This window comes from Barbus barbus (assembly GCF_936440315.1).
Source record: "Barbus barbus genome assembly, chromosome: 13".
NCBI lineage: Eukaryota > Metazoa > Chordata > Actinopteri > Cypriniformes > Cyprinidae > Barbus > Barbus barbus.
In genome coordinates, this window is record NC_136741.1 from 15,444,522 (window position 1) to 15,467,688 (window position 23,167).

The 23,167-nt window shown below is 41.3% G+C and overlaps 1 protein-coding gene across 1 annotated transcript in view; it reads left to right on the forward strand.

The window, feature by feature from the left end:
- LOC306878874 (uncharacterized protein) overlaps positions 1 to 23,167 on the forward strand; it is a gene marked incomplete at its 5' end in the record, with an annotated part of 64,538 nt that overhangs the window by 21,593 nt on the left and 19,778 nt on the right. Inside the window, 12 exons of the mRNA XM_079431453.1 lie at positions 10,585 to 10,752; positions 10,957 to 11,040; positions 11,339 to 11,445; positions 15,478 to 15,622; positions 16,134 to 16,240; positions 16,687 to 16,893; positions 18,191 to 18,287; positions 20,592 to 20,681; positions 20,780 to 20,920; positions 21,091 to 21,290; positions 21,684 to 21,866; positions 22,421 to 22,565. Coding sequence (XP_079287579.1) covers positions 10,585 to 10,752; positions 10,957 to 11,040; positions 11,339 to 11,445; positions 15,478 to 15,622; positions 16,134 to 16,240; positions 16,687 to 16,893; positions 18,191 to 18,287; positions 20,592 to 20,681; positions 20,780 to 20,920; positions 21,091 to 21,290; positions 21,684 to 21,866; positions 22,421 to 22,565 — 1,674 coding nt within the window. The remainder of the gene's footprint in view (positions 1 to 10,584; positions 10,753 to 10,956; positions 11,041 to 11,338; positions 11,446 to 15,477; positions 15,623 to 16,133; positions 16,241 to 16,686; positions 16,894 to 18,190; positions 18,288 to 20,591; positions 20,682 to 20,779; positions 20,921 to 21,090; positions 21,291 to 21,683; positions 21,867 to 22,420; positions 22,566 to 23,167) is intronic.

Here is a 23,167-nt window from a genome sequence, read left to right on the forward strand (position 1 = left end):
AGCTGACAGAGTCAATTTCAGTGAATATTCTGCAAAGTTGGAACCCCAGGAATCTTGACGGAAAATGAACATGATTCTAAATATGTTTTCTCTCATATTAGAGGATCAATCCACTCTTATGACCACATGGAGGGAGAAGCCGAACATTCTTGGCCCTTGTGCAAAGAGCTTTCAGTGGCCTTGAAAATGTTCTCCTGTTGGCAGATGAATCAAAGTGCTGCCATTCCTTGATGTATTGTGAAATATTTATCAAACGAGACAATACAAGGAGTGGCACAAATCATAAATATTAAGTAATATAAAAAAATGCTAACTCAAAACACATTTTAGAGAGAGGGCAACATGGGGCCTCTCACCATAAAAAAAGACACTGAATCCGGGGAATAGATGCATTAAAAAACTGTGGCAATATAAACCATGCATCCGTTTTTTTGCAATGTCGCATGTTGCTCGCTATTGTAAAATGTCAGTAGGTGACCTTAAATGAAAGGCGAGCATTTGGGATGGGGCCCCTCCTGCATTAGTGGCATTCAGAGGCCATTCTGAATGCCTGTTCTGCTGAGGACTGTAAGAACTACAGATACAATGTCTGGTCAGTGGATAGAGTAGGATGGTGTGGTGTGTAAGCCTTGGTCACATTTCTCTCTGACACAGATGTCATCAAACAATGAGTGCAAATGGATGTGAGGAGTTTAAAACCCATTCTTCTGATCATGTTAAACTGTAATTTTTCTAGGTTAAAAGAAAAATAAATGTAAAAAACAGCTTTTCTGTACATCAGCAGTCCTTGATGGACTGTCAAGCTCAAAAAAGGACAAAAACTCAACATAAAAGTGCAATGAAAGCAGTCCATAGTCCACTTGTGCATTATATTCCAAGTCTTATGAAGCCATACGATAGCTTTGTTTGAGGAAACCTAAACTCTACTGAACTCATAGCTCTCAAATCATATATAGCGTCCATGATGCAGGTTAGAACTCTTACACTCTTAAAAATAAAGGTGCTTCACGATGCCATAGAAGAACCTTTTTGTCTAAATGGTTCCATAAAGAACCTTTAACATCTGAAGAACCTTTGTTTCACAAAAGTTTCTTTGTAGCGAAAGAATGTTCCTCAGATTATAAAAAGGTAAGAAAGAGATGGTTCTTTAAAGAACCTTTGACTGAATGGTTCTTTGTGGGACCAAAAATGGTTCTTCAATGGCATCGTTGTGAAGAACCTTTCAAGCACCTTTATTTTTAAGAGTGTACATCAAGCATCATTGGTTCTCCCATGTTGTCACCAAACAAAAGACTTATGTTTAATGTCATATTATTTTACAGGATACAGTACAGTACAGCTACAGGATGATTATTATTGAATAACAACATACATTTTAGTCTTGCATATTTGCCATATAAATATCAGCAACTGCACCAAATTGCTTTTTTATGCTTAGTTTTTGTCTCTGAATAGAATTTATTTTTTTTATTTTTTTCAGGGCCATAAAAACCTGATGATTTTGTCAAAAGTTTCAATAAACCGCTTCATTAAAATGTATATTGTTTATAAAAAATATTAAATAATTTTAAAACCCAGGCTTTACAGAGTTTTTAATATATACAACGCTTGTATAAAATCTATATCATGTCTGCAATCACGTTGATATTCAGGTAAAAACAGCTCTCTTGCTTGTGTGAAATTGTGTAACTATATAATATGATATAATATGAACTGCCGGTTCTCTCTCTACCTCGCTCTAAAAATACATGCAGAAGGTCACGTAACCCTGCCAACCTGCGCACTATCTCTACATCTTCCACTGCACCTCTTTCTTTCTCTGTAGGTCTTTGGAATTGCCAGTCAGCTGTCAACAAAGCCGACTTCATTTCTGCATTTTCCTTACATTCCACACTCAGCATCCTGGGCTTGACTGAGACCTGGATCCGTCCAGAAGACACGGCAACCCCAGCTGCTCTCTCTCACAATTTCTCTTTCTCTCACACCCCTAGGCAAGTTGGCCGGGGTGGGGGCACTGGCTTGCTCATTTCTAACAATTGGACATACTCTACCCACTCTCCCCTAGGCAATCTCAACTCATTTGAATTGCATGCTGTTACTGTGACAGCTCCTATAAGACTCCAGATTGTGGTAATCTATCGTCCGCCGGGCCAAATACCACCAACCTTCCTAGACGAGCTGGACGGACTGCTGTCGTCTTTCATGGAGGATGGCACTGCACTCTTAGTCTTCGGCGATTTCAACATTCACCTAGACAGGCCTTATGCTACAGACTTCCAGTCACTCCTAGCTTCATTTGATCTCAAACGCCTCACCACTACTAGCACGCACAAATCAGGTAACCAACTCGACTTAATTTACACACGCAATTGTTCTACAGATAACATTCTGGTACAACCACTACATATCTCTGACCATTTCTTCATTACATTTACTTTACATTTTGCTACCCAGGTGCCACCATCTCCCTTACCGGTTACTTTCAAACGCAACCTACGCTCCCTTTCCCCCTCCCTTCTTTCCTCTGTAGTATCCTCCTCTCTTCCCTCGCCTACCCATTTCTCTTCTCTGGATGTAAATGCAGCCACTGACACTTTATGCACTACCTTAACCTCTTGTCTAGACGACATCTGTCCTCTCTCCTCTAAGCCAGCACGGGCTGCTCCTTCTAACCCCTGGTTATCCGATGTTCTTCGAGAGAATCGGACCAAACTCAGAGCGGCAGAGAGAAAATGGCGGAAATCAAACGATCCGTCGGACCTGAGTAGGTATCAGTCTTTGCTTTCATCTTTCTCTACTGAAGTCCACACTGCCAAATCCTCACATTTCCACAACAAGATCACCAGCGCTCCAGACATGCGTAATCTCTTCAGAACATTTAATTCTCTCCTTTGTCCCCCTCCTCCACCTCCCACCTCTTTGATAACCGCTGATGACTTTGCCTCTTTTTTCACAGACAAAACTAGAACAATCAGCAACCAGTTCTCAACTCCACAGGACCTCCAGTCAACCACATCCACCGCTCTAGCTCCCATCTTCTCCTTCTGTCCCCTCACCGAGGCAGAAGTATCCAAACTTCTCCTCTCCAGCCATCCTACAACATGTCCTCTCGACCCGATCCCCTCACACCTTCTCCAAACAATCTCTCCCACACTCTTACCGGCACTCACACACATTATCAACTCATCTCTCCTCACAGGGATCTTCCCCACAGCATTCAAGCAGGCTCGGGTAACCCCACTGATCAAAAAACCTATATTAAATGCTTCTCTTTTAGATAACTACAGACCTGTCTCTCTCCTTCCATTCATAGGGAAAACACTCGAACGAGTTGTCTTCAACCAGCTCTCGCGGTTTCTTTCACAGTACAACAAACTGGATGCTAAACAGTCAGGTTTCAGGAGTGGCCATTCAACAGAGACTGCGCTACTCTCAGTCACTGAAGCCCTGCGAACTGCAAAGGCTGATTCCAAATCGTCAGTCCTCATTCTGCTGGATCTCTCTGCTGCTTTTGACACTGTCAATCATCAAATTCTCCTGTCTACACTCTCATCACTGGGCATCACTGGGATTCCACTTCGCTGGTTTGAATCCTATCTCACCGGTAGATCCTTCAGGGTGACCTGGGGAGGGGAGGTATCCAAACCACATCAACTGGTCACTGGAGTTCCTCAGGGATCGGTTCTTGGACCCCTCCTCTTCTCCACATATACTACATCGCTGGGTCCCATTATACATGCACATGGCTTCTCCTATCACTGCTACGCCGATGACACACAGCTCTATCTCTCTTTTCAACCAGATGACCCAACGGTAGCTGCACGGATCTCAGGCTGCCTGGCGGACATCTCGGCATGGATGAAAGAACATCACCTACAGCTCAACCTGACAAAGACGGAACTTCTGGTCTTCCCTGCCACTCCGACTCTACGGCATGACTTCACGATTCAGCTCTGCTCATCAATGATTACCCCATCAACTTCGGTCAGAAATCTTGGTGTAATCTTTGATGACCAGCTGACCTTCAAAGAGCACATTGCAAAGACTGCTCGTTCCTGCAGGTTTGCACTACACAACATCAGAAAGATCAGGCCCTTTCTGACAGAGCATGCTGCGCAACTTCTTGTCCAGGCCCTTGTTGTTTCTAGACTGGACTACTGCAATGCTCTTCTGGCTGGTCTGCCATCAAACACAATCAAACCTCTACAAATGATTCAGAATGCAGCGGCACGACTGATCTTCAACGAGCCCAAAAGAGCGCATGTTACACCTCTCTTCATCTCCTTGCACTGGCTACCAGTGGCAGCTCGCATCCAGTTCAAGTCACTGATGCTTGCGTACAGAACTACCACAGGCTCAGCACCCTCCTACTTCCACTCACTATTACGAACTTACATCCCCTCCAGAAGTCTGAGATCTGCTAGTGAGCGACGCCTTGTGGTACCATCACAGAGAGGCTCAAAATCACTCTCCACCATTCCTGGCTGGTGGAATAATCTTCCCACCCCTATCCGGAATGCTGGATCCCTGGCAACCTTCAAGCAACAACTGAAAACTCATCTCTTTCGGCAGTACTTTACTTCATCCTAAACTCAAAAAAAAAAAAAAAAAAAAAAAACTTTGTCTCCACCTACTAGCTTGTACTTATTTGAACAATGACTGAGACTTGGTGTTATGAACACTTCCTCTGTCTGATTGCCTCTTCAAGATTAATCGCTTTTTGTATTCCCCAATTGTAAGTCGCTTTGGATAAAAGCGTCTGCCAAATGACTAAATGTAAATGTATGATGCAAATATAAAAGACAAAAACTCATGCAGGGGCATTATTTGCTCCAATATAGAATTTTGTTGGCATTATAACCGCATTCTAAGAGGCTACGATACACAGTGAATTTGTGGACTCTCAATGCGTATTTGTTTGTTTTTTGCAAAGTGAGGGACATACTCTTAACAGCTTGTACATCTTTAATACAAGTACAATATTATTGTAAATGACATACATTGCAAAGTTTAAACCGTTAAATAAAGAATGGTCATCCTGTGTTATGTGTTATAGTCACCTAGAGTCATACACCCCCATGAATGCTTGCCCTTGTTTGGTGTAAAGGAAAGATCTTACCCAGAATTTTAAAATGAATTTTCCTGTAAGTACATTGTATAAAGCTTTAATCTGAACAAAAGCATATGGCTAACACCCGTGTTTGAAAATTCATCACTTATACATACACCGCAAAGGCTGAGTGGCCTCTAGACACGTGTGACAGCATTCTCCCCATGGATCAGAGCCAAGCCTGTGGCGGCAGATTGGCTGCAACATGAGAGAGCGACCAGCTCTTGAATTTAATACCATCATAATGCTGGGTTTGTTTAGTGCCGCTAGCAAGAAGGATCCAGTATCGACACGCCATTGCATCATACATCAGCCCTGCTTCAAAACCCTCCTGTCTTTTTGATGCTGCTGGTAAAGTTTCCTTCAGTAGCAAATCTGAGATCATTTTTTGACATGGTTACTGTTAAGATTTGAATTGGAGAAGTTGGTTCTGGACAGTAATTAGAGGCAGGTTGATTTCAATCTCTCAAAGTTTGGTAAAAATAGAGATGCTATATATAATTTTTTGCATAGGGTAGTTCATGATTAGATTAGATTAGATTAGATTAGATTCAACTTTATTGTCATTGCACATGTAAGGTACAAGGCAACGAAATGCAGTTAGCATCTAACCAGAAGTGCAATAAGCAGAGGTACAGGATATACAGTGCCTACAATATGTTACATATGTACAGAAATATACAGATAAGGCAGTAGTACTATGGACATAATTTACAAGTTTTTAAATACTATCAGTATGATATACAGATGGGTGATATGCACATACTATACAGATGGGTTGTGCAGTAAATGTATGTACAGTAGTACTATGGACATAATTTACAAGTTTTTAAATACTATCAGTATGATATACAGATGGGTGATATGAACATACTATACAGATGGGTTGTGCAGTAAATGTATGTACACTATGAGCAAAAACTATGAAAATAATTACAAATGGATATGAATAAGCTATAAATTAAGATATATAAACACTAGTGCAATGAACATTGAAAGTGCATAGAAATAAAATTTACAGTACATAGTAATCAGTGTAGATTGGTTGTTTTTTTGTTTCGTTTTTTTAATCGATTTAATGATGGGGAGGGGTGAAGAGTTTGTAGTGGTGTGTGAGGGGGGTATCATTGGGCAGAGTTTAGTAGGGAAACAGCTGTAGGGAAAAAGCTGTTCCTGAGTCTGCTTGTCCTTGATCGGAGGCTCCTGAAGCGCCTCCCAGAGGGCAGCAAGTTAAACAGTCTATGGTCAGGGTGAGAGGAGTCCTTAAGAATGCCGCGAGCTCGACGTAAACAGCGTTTTCTCTGGACGTCCTCAATGGCAGGGAGTGGTGTCCCTGTGATGCGTTGGGCGGTTTTCACCACCCTCTGTAGTGCCTTGCGGTCAGCAGCTGAGCAGTTCCCATACCAGACTGTGATGCAGTTGGTCAGGATGCTTTCAATTGCACACCGGTAGAAGTTCCGCTGGATGATTGGAGACAGGTGGTTCTTCTTCAGTGTCCTAAGGAAGAAGAGGCGTTGGTGAGCCTTCTTGACTAGGCTGGATGTGTTGGTGGTCCAGGTCAGGTCCTCCGAGATGTGGGTTCCCAGGAACTTGAAGCTGGAGACACGTTCAACAACCATCCCGTTAATGTGGATGGGGTCATGCGTTCCACTTTTCTTCTTCCTGAAGTCCACAATGAGTTCCTTTGTCTTGCTGGTGTTGAGGAGCAGGCTATTGTCAGCACACCATGCAGCCAGGTGCTGTACCTCCTCCCTGTAGGCAGTCTCATCGTTGTCTCTGATGAGGCCAATCACTGTGGTGTCGTCAGCAAACTTGATGATGGAGTTGGATCCATGCACAGGCCTGCAGTCATGGGTGTAGAGGGAGTAGAGAAATGGGCTCAGCACACAGCCCTGTGGTACGCCGGTGTTGAGTGTGATGGTGGTGGAGCAGGTGAGGCCTGACCTAACATGCTGAGGTCTGTTGGTCAGAAAGTCCATAATCCAGCTGCAAAGGGAGGTGTTAACACCCAAGTCTCCAAGTTTAGTGGTCAGCTTGGAGGGAATGACGGTGTTGAATGCTGAGCTGAAATCAACAAATAATATCCGTGCATATGTGTTGTTGTTTTCCAGGTGTGTGAGTACCGAGTGCAGTACTGTGCCTACTGCATCCTCAGTGCTTCTATTGCTTCTATAGGCAAATTGGTGTGGGTCCAGTGTGGGTGGGAGGCAGTTCTTGAGGTGTGCCAGGACCAGTCGCTCAAAGCACTTCATAACAATGGGTGTGAGTGCTACGGGGCGGTAGTCATTCAGGCACGTTGGGGAGGAGTGTTTCGGCACTGGCACAATGGATGTCGACTTAAAGCATGTTGGCACCATTGCTTGGGTGAGTGACAGGTTGAAAATGTCTGTGAAGACCCCTGCGAGCTGCTCTGCACATGTCCTGAGCACACGTCCAGGAATGCCGTCGGGGCCAGCAGCCTTGTATGCGTTGATCCGGCTCAATGCTGTGCAGACATCTGTGGAGGTGAGTTTGAGGGTCTGATGGTCTCCTGAGAGTGTGATCTTGGTGGCTGTCTCCTTGTTGTTGTTGTCAAAGCGAGCATAAAAGTCATTTAGCTCGTTAAGGAAGGAGACGTCTGTGACCGTTGGAGTGGAGTTGCATGGCTTGTAGTCACTGATGACCTGGATGCCCTGCCACATGCGCCGGGGGTCAGAGTTGGAAAAATGCTCCTCTACCTTTAGCTTGTAGCAGTGCTTGGCCTTCTTGATGCCCCTCTTCAGGTTAGCCCTGGATATGCTGTAGGCCTGAGCGTCATCTGATCTGAAAGCAGTGTTGCGGGCTTTCAGCAAGAGCCGCACTTCCTTGTTCATCCATGGCTTCTGATTAGGGTACGTTGTGATCATCATCTTGGTCATGATCTTACCTGTCCATCAAGATACCAAATAAATCAATGTCATAACTATGTGTTAATTTGAAAATATAACTGGGATCCTAACCTCCAAAACCTGAGTCTGAATAAAAAGGTAACTGTGACTCTATATCTGAAAGTCACCTCTATATCTATATCAAGGTGACTTTAAATCTTGTAATTCTGACTTTGTTCTCATATTTGCAATCTGACTTTTATATTTATATGACCACATCTCAACTTTTTCTGCAAAATCAGACAATACACACTGTGAATATATCTTGCAGTTGTGATTTTTGTTTTGCATAATTGTGATTGTCTCACTGTCTTACAATATGAAAGTCACAATCTGACTTTAAATCTTGCAACTGTCTTTGTTTCTCATAATCGTAATTTTATATCTTACATTGTGACAGTCGTGATTTTGTTTCTGGCAATTTTGTCTTACAATTTATCATAATTGGGACATTGTGTCACAGTGTCACACTGTGTTCCGATGGAAATATCTCACATTGTTGCTTTATGTCTCACAATTGACTTTCTAATTTTTATTTTTTGGAAGCAAATGTATTTTATGGATGTGCATACTGAGATACATACACATTAGAGGTGTGCTGTGCTGGACTACTGACCCCCATAAGCTTTTAAGGCAGAACAATATGCTTGTTTGTAAGTGCCATTTTTTCATGACTTTGCATCAAACGCTTTTTGTGTTGTAGCAACAAATTGCATCTAATTGTGCCAAAATAGTTGAAAAGATACATAATCAATAGGGTAGTGCAGCTGTTTCCAAAGGAGCCTTTAAACACAGCTGCTGCTGCACCCAACATCCCCCCTCTCTCTTCTGACTCGTCCTCCACCCATGTTTTTCATTTTCTGTTCGCTTTCAAAAGCTGTCACCTTAACAACGGGCGATATAATAAGTCACTGTTCCCTTATGAGCCCTGAACCCCAAAACCGCCCAGAGCCGGGTGCTGGTTTGCCCCTCTTTGTAGTATATGGAATTAAAGCTCTCAGAACGACTGTTTGAAAATGTTTTATTAAGTTTTGCGAAGCCCTTGGATTCATTTGGGAACAGGGGGACTATTGTCCCTTGAATCTTGTAGAAGCTGCTGTTCAGCTTAGCAGCAGATGAGTGTTTTCAGTATGACCTGTAGTTGTGTGTATTACTTCTTTGCAAAACGGATGAAGGTGACTCTACTTCCACCTTTTACTCTCTACCCCACGCTCTCTCTTTTTCTTGCTTTGTTTGAATCAGCTGAGGCAGCATGTTGTTGTGTTGAGAGGAAACATGTGGTTTCTGTTAGTAGGGACTGGGTGTCTGGCACCATGATATGCACTGGGGGTTAAAGGAAGATGGGAGGGGTTGGTGGGGTAATGGGACATTGAGATTGAAGACCCCGTAGGAGGATGGGAATCAAGAGAGAAACACTCTGCCATTGTGACAGTCAGGCAACTTTCTCCTTTCTTTACATGCTACTTGTGTTTTTCAGTGAATAAATTGAAGAAAAATGTACTTGAGAAGCAAAAATGCGTAATATTAAGAGTTCAGAGAGACTGGGGCAAGTTGTCACAATTTTTACTGCAGTGAATATTTATGCAGTGAGTGGGTTTGAGGCATTTTCTCTAAAGGCACACAATTTAAAGTCTTGACTACAGAAAAAAAAAAAAAATTTTAAGTTTTTATCTTGCTCAAGATAAAAGGTAAAATTCATTGAACATGCACTGACCTTTAGCGGGGCATGTTGTCACAATGAAACCTACCATTAAACAGCCTTTTCTACGCTTTTCTGCAAAATGTAAAACATAAATCATGAAACAGCAAAAATGTAAAGACACCTTGCCTTAGTCTGATTCTCATTAAAAATACTTGTCGTTAGACTACTACAGTTTAACCTCACGTCTGGTCTCAGCTCGTGTATGCCAGTGTGCTCCAAAACAGTGACAACATGAGCATTTAGAAGATATAAGCATTCAAAGCTTGCAGTTCGTCACTTCCGCCAAAACGGCTCAACAATTTTTTTGACGTCACATAGTACTTCATCTTCTCATCAAATTTTCTGTCCAATCAAATGCTCTCTAGAATTCGAAGCACCCGCTCCCTACACTATAAATAGACGCTGAAGCCGCAGCTGAAATAGGTCACTTGTTCACAGAATTAGTATTTTCTGTACGGTGAATGGCACGTAGTGCACTATATAGGGGACAGGGAACGATTCAGACAGTGTAAATACTTGTTACTTCTTGCCTGATTGTATGCTAATGAGAATATATTGTATATGAAGCTTGTGACCTCTGTGACAACTAGGCACGGGTTCACCTATATTTTTATGTAGGTTTATTTTCATACAACAATTGTTTCATACATAAACTAAAAATATAAATTTAGTGCTGCCTATGCTTAAAACGAGAAGTAATTCAATGGTGTACACAAGCTAAACTTAATTCAAAGACAATAGTCTTTTGATATTTGAAGCCATTGTTCACTGTAAATGTCACTAAATCATGCTAATACAAATTGTGAACAGCCATAAAGGAACTAAAAGGTGATTAAGCAGTGCAATGTGTGCATATGTCTTTGCAGCTGGAGCAGATGCTGTTGCAGCAGTCAGGAGATTCAGACCAGCAGAGTGTGTATGGCGCAGAGCAGGGTTGGCTAAGAGAGGAAGGAAGATCATATAGACTGAAGCTCCAGGCCTTTCAGGAGAGCCAACACAGACAGGCTCAGCTGGTGCAGAAACTACAGGCAAAGGTCCATTGTCAGATGTGGTTTCATTCAACACATTTAATTTTTGTCAAAGATGGGAAAGAATCTTTGAGGGGGGAAATTATTTTGTAATTCTAGGGTATTTGCTTTTAGAATATACATATCAAAAAGAAACCATGAAGCTTTGGTATAGTTGGGAATGTGCTCCATCTTAAGTTGCAGAGTGAAAGTATTTGTCTGTGTCTGCAGTTGCTCCAGTATAAGAAGAGATGTGGAAATCTAGAACAGCAGGTGCTGGAGAAAACCTCAGAGTCAGAGAAGCTGAGGCTCTCGGTAAGTCTTACTGGAGAACTTCACAGCCTTTATGAATTAATGAATGAATGAATGAGGCATTTATATAGAACTTTATTGTGTATTGCTGTACACCCAAAGCGCTTTACAATCATATTGTGCAGCATCCACTTGGATGATGCGACGACAGCCACAGTACAATGGCCCAGTGCGCTGACCAGTGCGTTGGAGCTTTTGAATTTAAAGAAACCTATCCGCTCCTGTGGCTTTTGTTGTCTAATTGTTGTCAGGTGTTGCTGTATTTTGGTGTGTATAAACCTGCCTCTGTCCATGTATTTAGCTCCAGTCACACCTAGACTCTTCAGCACACCGTCTCCAGCGCTTTGAGCAGGAACACAGTATGGATGTCCAAAGTAAACTTGTACTGCTGGAGGATGAGCAGAAACGGTAAGAACAAGAGCGATATGCGCTTCTAAAAGCGAGAGGTGCAGCAAAACATGCCGGCGGGCAATGACTACAATGAGGGAGAATGGGTGAATCAGCGAAAGAGTATGTCAAGACTTGCTGTTTGGAACCAAAGGAGAATTTAACATTTTGGAAAATGAGAATGATAAACCTTGTGGGGAGTTTCTGTTTTATTTTTGTTTTTCCGTTTTTGCTTTGTAAGAAAATCCAGCTTAAGATGGTAGTTGTGTTTTGGAACATACTGGGCCTCATTTACGAAATGAACATACGACAGAAAATTGAGTGTACGGTCGTTTCTACGCAAAACTTGAAATTTATCGATATGGAAGTGAGCTGTGGCTACGATCAAATCACACGTCTGGTCTCAGCTTGTGTAAGCAAGTTTTTGAGTTACCTGAATTTGCGTGCAGCATAGAAAATCTGATGGAGAATTGTATAATAACAGCATTTTGTTCATTTAGATTATTTTCCTGACCGACAACCAAAGCTCATTAGTCGGTCATTAAAGGTCCCATGAAATCAAAATTGAAGTTTTTTGGGTGTTAGTATCAATATATTAGTCATCTGTATGCGAGTGTGCTCCAAAACAGTGACAAAATTAGCATTTAGAAGATATAAGCATTCAAAGCTTGCAGTTTGTCACTTCCGCCAAAACAGCTCAACAATTTTTTTGATGTCACATCGTACTTCATCTTCTCATCAAATTTTCTGTCCAATCAAATGCTCTCTAGAATTCGAAGCACCCGCTCCCTACACTATAAATAGACGCTGAAGCTGAAATAGGTCACTTGTTCACAGAATTAGTATTTTCTGTACGGTGAATGGCACGTAGTGCACTATAGGGGACAGGGAACGATTCAGACAGTGTAAATATGCTTTCCATTGAGGAAAAAAGAAGTCTGGTTTTGTGCTGTCACGCTAACCACCGCACCGCACACAAACAGTCTGCTCCGGTCCAGAGACACCATAGCACAGAGCGGATCACAAGCGCGAGTCGGCGCAGACCACAAAACGTATTGGACTTATTTGAATTCTACACAGAATGCTATATTTTATCGCTATATGGATGAGATTGTGGCTGTCATACCCTGTCAAATGCGGCTTTACGGAGCTAAATGGCTCTGAATGGCTTTAGTCCAAGCTGTGATATAAACGAACGCTATTGGCTATTTTAAAAAGGGGCAGGTCCTGTTTCAGTTAAAATGACGTCAACACATAGAATAAATTCAAATTCAAATTTTATTTGTCACATACATATACATACGTAGTACGACATGTAGTGAAATGTATTGTACGACTGTCCAACAAATTGTCCAACAAAATTAGAAAAACCTCAAGTTTACAAAAATACAAATAGAAAAAGTACAGTAAACATATATACAGAATAAACTAGCAATAAAATAAAATAACAAATAGATATGAGAATAAAAAATAGAATATGATTCTATATAGATTCTATAAAAAGTAAAGTGTATGTCAGTGATAAAGTGTCCGTGTGCTGTGCTGTGCAGTGCAGTAAAGTGTATAAGTGAGTAAAAGGATACTAAAGACAAAGACAAATGGCATGTAAGTCCCACTCATTTATCCTTTCGTAACCTTCTACAAATTAGTGCAGATTGTACTTGTCTGTGTGTTTAAACACTAACGCTGCGTGTTTCAAAGCATTTCAGGGGACCTTTAAGCAGTAAGATTAGAATATTTTTTTTCAGGGCTTTATACGCACAAATAGCAACAACAGACCATGAGGATTCACACATCGTTGCATCATGCACCTGCAGTGCTTCTGTGAACGGATAAAAACAGAAATTAAGTCTATAAAAGGATTAAAATAAATAGGAATTTTAATTTCTCTTAACAAAAGAACAAAAAAAGTGCAACAAGTAGCCTATAGGTTACGCTCGTTTTTGTGACACTCTTAAGCGTTGTTTACGGAGAAGAATGGTTGAGTAAATTGTTATTTTTGTTTTCTTTGCGCAAATAAAAAGTATTCTCGTAATGGACTGTTTTACCGATGTATTTACTATGTTTCTGGACCTGGGAACATTTCAGTTGCGTTACTGTCTATGGAGGGTCAGATAGCTCTCTGATTTCATAAAAAATATCTTAATTTGTGTTTCGAAGATGAATGAAGGTCTTACGGGTTTGAAACGACATGAGGGTGAGTAATTAATGACATAATTTTCATTATGGGGTGAACTAACAAAAAAAGAAAAGTGTTACCAAAAATTATTGTAATTGCTTGCAGTTACAAGGTTAACGGGTGTTTTTGGAGTAAGATCAATTTCTCTTTCATCATGAGATTACTTCCTCTTTTTGACTGGGTTTTGTTTCTCCGTGTCGTAAACTCTAGAGGAGAGGCTAAATCGGGCTGTTTTTAGAGGCGTGATATTCAAATGACGACTGTTTCCTGCCACCACATTTATCAACATACGATCATACGTACAATAAGATTGGCGGCATACAAATGTTTCATGAATCACACGTGAACTCTGTCATAAGTTGATTTATGTGCACGGATCTGCACTCATTTCTACATTAGATTGATTAATGAGGTGCTGTACCTGGTTTCCTAAACCAAATGTTTAAAAACCAGCATGACCACCATAAACTAGTAGCTGATCCTAGGTGGTCTGCCAGCTAGAACCACCTAAAGACCAGTTTATATAAACTAATGAACAGCATAGACTAACCAATCAACAGCCTGGAACAGGTAATGACCAGCTAATGAACAGCAGTAACTTGCTGTAGACCAGACTGGAAAACAAATGAACAGCATGAACCAGCTAACAACCAGCTTAAACCAGCTAATAACCAACTGGAACAAATGTGGACTGGTTAGTTGTTAGATTAGACCAGCTAATGACAAGTTTGGAGCTATTAATGAGTACCTTAGACAAGCTAGAAACCAGCTTCCATGTTCTAAAACAGAAGTACCACCACCTAAACTGAATTTTCCACCAGGTACTCACTGTTCTAACATTGAGAAACAACACATGAACAACAGGCAAATAGAGCTGAACTGCTCTAAATTAAATCTCCTAGCTGCCTACTTCAATCCCCACAAGCACATACTGCAAATGAATAGTTTTAGAAGGGGGTGTCAAAAACAAAAGGCATCCAGTTTGTCAGACTTAATTATCACAGCCTTGTTCACCATCTCAGCCAAATAGTTTTTACTGCACTTTATACAAAGAGCCGGCCAACCTACCAACCCAGATGCCAGCCTTTAAAAGAAAGTGATTTACTGTGCCACTCGCCCGTAACTGAAATGGTTATGCCTCTGGGCCGCCAAGCTGCCAAGCTTTCATTCATTTTTACACCTTAGTGCCTCTGTCAGACAGCGCACTGCACAGTGCAGTTCATGCGATCATCTGTGGCTCTGCAGTCTTTTAACACAGTTTATTTAATTTTCTATGTCATTGAAGTCAACTGTGCCACGGCTCATGAGAATTTCATAGCATGCCACAATTAACTGAGATTCAGCAGGGCAGAAGTGTTATGCCTGATACACTACTGCTAAAATGGCTTTGCGTTTTCTCAGAGGGGCACAAGCTGAACTAAGCCAAAACACAGAATCATGGAGCAAATCTACTTATTGAAAATGATTAAACACATTCTAGTAGCTTTGATCGTGTCTCTCTCTGTTGCTCACCCCTTTGATGATCGTTTTGTTTGTCGCTCTTACTGCCTCACACCCTGGCGTCAATCTTTGTATGTAACTGGGTGGATTCTGCCACGAATGATGTAAATAACCCGTAAACTATTTGACAAGCAAATCTGGTGGCAATTAGGCTGGAGCTGACATGGACTTTATAAAACTGTCACGCACATTCCCCTCTAAGCGTGGTTGGCAACGTAGAATGTGACGTGGGCCTTTATGAGCTTGTAAGCATGGAAGCTGATAGAGGCCCGCGCAATGGAGGGGGGTGAGATCATGTGCAAAGTTTGGCTTGTGGCTTAACAGGTGGAGGTCCCGGGATACAGTGCTCTGAAGCAGTTTCATATATTTCACAGGTGTTCTAGTTTGAGCCAGGTCAATGCGCTGCTCCGGGAACAACTCGAACAAGCCAATGAAGCCAATCAGGCCCTCACGGAAAGCCTGCAGAAGGCACAAGAGGAGGCAGAGCAGAGGGACACGCGACTCAGGAGGGAACTTGAGGTGAGAGGGAGGAGGAAAAAGAGACAGAGAGAAGGAAGGAGAGATCTGTAGTGTGTGTTTTTATCCAAATCCACAGTTTAAGGAAAATCTTTCCTTAATCCAACCCAATGAAACTCAACTCTGGAACTTGTGGAATTCCACCCTGGTGCCTGTTTTGTCAGTCTGGACACTGTCTTTGTTTTAAATCATTGTTGTGATTTTCTCAGCTGTTGTTTCCTGTGAAAACATTCCAGTCGATTGGAAAAAAGACCAAGAATTCATTGCTCGGTGCAAACATCTGGTGATATGAAGGAGCTCATGTAGTATTCAGCCACATACAGTCAAGAAACGCTTACTGTATCATTTGTGTATGTGAGTCTCTGTGAGTGTGTGTGCCTAGCAGTTCAAGTATGTGTGGGTGCATTCATTATTTTCCGTATGTGTGCATCTATAATGGAGACATCTTTAACCTCTTTGCCACCCTCTTTATTACCAAACCTGCCAAACATATGGCCGTGTCCCTCTCCCGCAGAAGAATACCTCCCGAAACGGCCGCGAGCAAGCCCGTGTGCGATCTTTGTGGCGCCAGGCTGCCTTCCTGCGAAGCTCTTTCACCCAGCTGCGGGCCTTCGCTGACAGGTGAGTGTAGCTTGCAGCCAGAACCCTCTTTCCAAACCCACCACCATTTATCCCTGCTTGGGATCAAAGCGCAGCGGGTCACCTGGGTCACCCCTCACCCATCCTGACCGAATCGTCCTGGGAAATTTGATGGTTAGATTGCCCTTCAGATTAATCTTGAGCCATCCATCAGAGCCAAGCTTGATGAGGTCTCGGCCTGTGTAAATGCTGTGATCATTGTTGATGTGGATTACGCAACACATGGACAGCGGAGAAAATGTTCACGATCCTTACTCAGACACGACACCGTTCAAAGAGTTTATTCCCAGATCACAATATAGTTTCGGCCATCTGGCTCTCGTCAGCTGTGAACAAAACACATTTCCTTGGGAACGTAAGGAAATTGTTGTGTAAGGGAATTTCATTGCTCCTGCTGGTTGTAATCGGTTTTTTTTTGTGCTTTACAGGAGTCTATCGGACATGCGAGCCGAGTGTGTGGTGGCAGGCCGACGTCTTCATACAGCCTGTGTGAATTTGGAGGCTAGCATGAGCCAGCCTTGTACTCCTGCTAGCAGCGGAGTATCAGCACTGGAGAATCAACTAAGAAACAAGCTGAAAGAGGCTATGCAGCAGCAGGCTCGCTTTGACGCAGAGAAAGTAGAGCTTAACTCTAGGTACAACATGTCTGTCTGTTTATGTACACGTCCCATTCATTTTTCAACAGTAATATACAAGTGTCATCATGCTTGAGCAGCATGCTGTATTAAATACATATAGTATTGGCAGCTGAGGTTAAAATGATCGTATTCAAAGAATTTAAGTGTCATAAATTTCAGCACCTATCCCCAAGCTTTGAATTGAATTATTGATTTCCTGAACTCGCATCTCCTAGATGACTCATTGTACATTGTCCTGAGTGCTGACACATAGGGAAGGTCAGTACAGATTGCCTCATCTATCCAACTATGTGGCATGCCAAAACTAGAGAGAAAGAGTGTGTCTCTTTATTTGCTGTTCAGTATCCTCTACATTCTTCATTTACTTGTATAATGTGTCAGTGGTCTATGACACTTTCTTTTGAGAGCGGATCCATGGATCTGACAGAGCAGGGTTGGGGTCTTCTGATGAATGGAGTCATTGCAGCTTCTTTCTTCTACATCTTTTCATCAGTGACAGTTTTATAATGTTAGAGAGCAGAGATCACTCTCCATTTTGATATATGAAATTTTAGCTGAGCTTTATTGCAGCAGGAAGAAAGGGCCATTGATAAATGGTTATCAAATGAGTACACCATAGAGTGTTTGATCATTTTGCCTCACTTGTGTTAATGTTACGCATGTGCACAATTTTGTTCTTCACATTGTGATAGTATGTGTGCTCATGTGGAAGAATGACTGTATGTCTTAGAATACCTCAGAACCTAATACAATCTGTGCCTATTTCAACTTGTACAACATTGGAAAAGGGTGTGCTATTTTTCTTAACAAAATAGTACACCAAATAATTTTTAAATTCTTTGATCAATTACATACCTTCGTGTCTGAAGCTTTGAAACTTCAAAAATTATGCAAAAGCTTCAAAATATAACAAATGTGATCCATACAACTAAATGACAGCTTTTTTGTTAAAAAACAAACCAAAATGTAAGTTGTTATTCACTCATGATGACTTCCATTGAATTATTGACCATTGAAATCAGATGATTTGTGAACAAATGACTCAGGACAGTTCTGTGAACCAGTTCAACTGATAAATTGGAATTATTTAATATCAAATCGAACATTATTACTTTTCACATGAACGTGCTAAAGCGAGCTATTGTGGATGCCAAGATTTTAGTGAATGATAACTTAATTTCAGTCTGTTCCTCACAGTCGGTCATATGACTTAAGACAGAAAACGTGTCGTAAGGACCACTTTTATGATACTTTGATATTATATTTAAAGTCTAATATACATGTATCTGTACAGGATCCTGGAACTGGGAGAAATGGTGAAACAGCTCAGAGCACAGAACATTGAGAAGGAAAGCAATCTGACCGCACTGCGGAGCAGCTTGGACAGGATGGTGAGCTGTGTTGCAGTAGAATCATTTACATTTAATCATTTAGCAGACACTTCTATCCAAAGGGACTTACAAATGAGGACAATAGAACCAACAAAAAAGCAACAATATGTAAGTGCTGTGACAAGTCCCGGTTAGTCTAACACAGTACACATAGCAAGTTTTTTTTTTAAATACAGTATCTCACAAAAGTGAGTACACCCCTCACATTTCGTCAACCATTTTAGTATATCTTCTAAAGGGACAATACTATAGAAATGAAACTTGGAAATATTTTAGAGTCGTCAATGTGCAACTTGTATAGCAGTATAGATTTACTGTCCTCTGAAAATAACTCAACTTACAGCCATTAATGTAAAAAAAGCTGGCAACAAAAGTGAGTACACCCTAAGTTATAACAGCTATATGTTGTTTAACCAGGCAAAGCCACATGTCCTATTCATCATGTTCATGTTTTTGTCTGCTTGACAGGACCATACAAATTTTGTTTTAGAGCAGTTAAAATTTGGTGCTTTGAGTACAATTCTCTCATACAGACCACTGGATGTTCAACATGGCACAGAACTCTCTGAGGATTTGAGAATTAGAATTTTTGCTCTCCACAAAGATGGCCAAGGCTAAAAGAAGTTTGGTAACACCCTGAAACTGAGTTACAGTACAGTGGCCAGTGTCATACAGAGGTTTTACAAGACAGGTTCCACTAGGAACAGGCCTCGCAAGGGTGGATTAAAGAAGTTCAGTCCTTGTGCTGTGCGTCAGGTGCAGAAGCTGGCTTCAAAAAACAGATGCATAAGTGCTGCCAGCATTGCTTTAGAGGTTGCAGAATTGGAAGGTCAGCTTGTCAGTGCTCAGACCATACGCCGCACACTGCAACAAGTCGGTTTGCATGGCCGTCGTCCCAGAAGGAAGCCTCTTCTGAAGCTGGCTCACAAAAAAGCCTGCAAACAGTTTGCTGAAGACAACCTGTCCAAAAGCATGAATTACTGGAACCATGTCCTGTGGTCTGATGAGATTAAGATAAACTTGTTTGGCTCAGATGGTGTCCAGCATGTGTGGTGATGCCCTGGTGAGGAGTACCAAGAAAATTGTGTTTTGCCTACAGTCAAGCATGGTGGTGGTATGGTCTGGGGCTGCATGAGTGCTGTTGATACTGTGGTTCATTGAGGCAAACATGGATTCCAACATGTTCTGAGATATTCTGAAGCAGAAGATGATGCCCTCCCTTCAGAAACTGGGCCGAACGACAGTTTTCCAACATAATAACGACCCCAAACACACCGCTAAGATGACAACTGCCTTGCTGATGAAGCTGAAGGTGAAGGTGATGGAGTGGCCAAGTATGTCACCAGACCTGAACCCTCTTGAGCACACGTGGGGCATCCTCAAGCTGAAGGTGGAGAAGCACCATGTGTCTAACATCCAGCAGCTCAATGATGTCATTATGGAGGAGTGGAAGAGGATGCAAGCAACAACCTGTGCAGCTCTGGTGAATTCCATGCCCAGGAGGATTAAGGCAGTGCTAGATAACAATGGTGCCCCTACAAAATATTGACACTTTGGACACAGTTTTGACATGTTCACTAAGGGTGTACTCATTTTTGTTGCCAGTTATTTGGACAATAATGGCAATATGTTGAGTTATATTTAGACGACAGTCAATTTGTACTTCTATACTAGCTGCACATTGACTAAAACTCTAAAATATATCCAAGTTTAATTTGTGTAGTATCGTCCCTTGAGAAGATATACTAAATTTTGGCTGAAATGTGAAGGGTGTACTCACTTTTGTGAGATACTGTAATAAATAGAAAGAATAAAAAATAGATATAATAGAATAGAGGGAGTTAGTGTTATGTCAAGTTATTATTATTTTTTTATAATAAACAAAAAGAAAACGTAGATATAACAGAAATAGAATAGAGAGTGCAAGTGTTAGAGGGTCAAGTTATTTTTTTAAACAAAAAGAAAACGTAGATACAATAAAAATAGAATAGAGAGTGCCAGTGATATAGAGGGTCGAGTGCAGATGGAAGAGATCTGTTTTTAGCCATTTCTTGAAGATGCCTAAAGACTCGGATCGAGTTGGGAAGGTAATGTACCTTACCATCAGGGAACAATTATAGTAAAAGTCCAAGAATCAAGTAAGGATCATTAATTGGGAAGGTGTTGCCAGAATCATTAATTGGGAAGCCTAGTCTTGATAAAAACTACAACTTTCTTAATGACTTATCTGGATTCATCTGGAGTCTGGTGTGTGTCATAGCTGTTCAATAATCTGCACTTTGACCTGAATGCTTTCCTGTACAGGAAATAAATCGGTCCGAAGACCGAACCGAGAGGGATGCCTTATGCAGCGAGATCAGCAGTCTGCAACAGTTACTGCACATCATTAATCAGGTTTACTGAACATGAATGATTATTGGCCATGAAAATTTCGGCCAGATGTACCAAACATGAGAAGAGTAATTGTCAACTCCTTTTCTCTTCTCTTTTAGGTGGTTAGTGGTGAGGGTTCCTCAGACTTATCAAAAGATGAGCACCCATCTGTTTCTGCAGGATCTATTTTCTCTTCTCAACGAGACGGTATTCTGATATCTGTGCAGAGAGCCTTCTTACAGCGGCAGGCACAAATTCAGGTTTGCAACAAACCTCCTGTACACCATCCTTATATGGTACAGGTGTCATCACTCCTAGTGGTACAAAAAGTACACACTTCACTATGTCTCCCTAATAGTTTACTCTGCTATCAAGAAGCGTATGTAATTTCAGCACAATTAACTAAATGAAAATATCTATCCACCCAAAGGAGCTGCAGGCACGTTTGGATACTTCCCAAGAGCAGGTTGTCACCTTGCGAGATCAGCTGCATGTGGGCGAAGATGAAACCAGAAGCCTGGAACAAAAAATCCGGGAACTGCAGCAAGAGAATCACCTTCTGGAGAGATCTGAGGAGGACAGCACAAGAGATGCCCAAAGATACCGCACCTCACTGGGCATAGTAAAGAGGTAGAGTCTGGGACTAAATGAACCTGGCACTTCAATAAAGGATGTCATTGTTCAATAGCAGTGTAACCTGCACAAATTAGTTTCTACCTGAACATTTGTACCCTCTACTTTGACATCATTATTTTTCTATAGAGCTATTTACTCATGGCATTATTTGCAGGCTAAACTAGGAGGCTAATTTATCAATGTCTTTGCTTATGTTTATGCAAAGTTATGTTATGCTGCAAAGGTTCATGATTCTGATACAAGCACACAAACTCACATCTTTGTGCTAATTGTAGTCCTAATTTAGGAGTAACTGTGGCTCTAGCATGCAAATCCTAGTTTTAGGACTATAACCTGAACAGCCACACACTACACCACAACTGTTGCTTTCTTTTTCTCCCTTCCTAGTGAAAAAGGAGAGCTTGAGAGGCAGCTCTCAGCCCTGCAGCAGCAGCTGGAATGCGCACAAGCAGAGCAGGAAGCTTTGAGAAGCTCCTCTCTGGATGTTCAGAGGCAGAGAGACCTCCTCAGGCAGCAGAGGGAGGATCTGGAGAGGCAGCTGGCTCGAGAACGCTCTGAATCCGAGAGGGGGTAAGGCATTGCGAAACCTCAAACCCCTTGACTTCCTTCTTGGCCCTTGTTTATTTCCCTGTCCTATTATTTACTGTCAGTATCACTAGCACATGTTGTCCTTAAAGTAGCCTTGAATCAAACCAGAATAGTACTGTTTACAAAATGCATTAAACATGAAGGTGCATAATGCATTAGTTTACTGGTTAGGTCAAAGGTAACAACCCTGATCATGTGTTATTATGTACTGTATATGGATAAGAATAGTTTTGGATGTGATCTGTAACCTGAAGTCTTTTTAGAGCAAATATCTTTTAGGTGTGAGTTTATAGAAATATCTCTGCTTGTATATGTTTGTGTACATAAGTATGTGCCTATTCCTTAACCTTAATGTTGTTTACATTAAAATTATGTTTTGTTTGTGTGTACATTTACTATGATATGATTTTATTGCTCTATGCCATAGTGTGCCTGGGTTTTCATTCGTTTTTTTTAGCTGTTTTGTCCATATCTACAAATCAAAAATGTGTATAAATATGCCCTGACAATTTGTGTGCATTTTTGTTTTTCTACAGACGACACATTCTGGAGCAGCTGGAGATGAGACACTCGGATTTGCGTAAAGAGCTGGTCACACTAAAAGAGGCTCTGAGTCAGCTAACTTTACAGAAAGAGGTTTTGGAGGATGAAAAGAGCAGTCTTGCTCAGGCTCTCTCTAGGGTACTGCTCTACACATTCACACAAAATGCACATTTACTAACCCGCCCACTTATTCACTCATCCATTTACTCACCCACTCATTTGTTCCATCACATTCACTCACCTGCTCACTTATCAATTCACTCACTACATTTTTATACACTCACACATTCTTTCATTCTTCCAACACTGTCATTCACTAACTTTTTTTTCAAAACAACTCTACAACTTACACTTTCTCTTAAACCACTCAGTCATTTACTCCCTTCCTCACTCAGTCACACCTTTATTCACATACTGTATTTACTCTCTCATTAATTAATTCTTTCATTCACATATTCACTCATTCATTCATCTTAACAACACCTTATCTAAGTCTGTATAAAACTGTTCTCACCTGCATGTAGCTACAGTGAATTACATCCAGTCATAAAACTGTTTACCCAGTTGTGCATTATTTATCCATTAAGTAAATAGAGTTTTTCCCTGTCAAATGTCCAACTCAGTTGTTGAATTACTGGAAACTCAGTTTACTTTGACCTTGGGTGAGTTATGTAGCTCTGCTTATTTGTAGTAATTGATATTTACCAAGCAAAACTGCCTTTGTAAGATTTTTCATCACT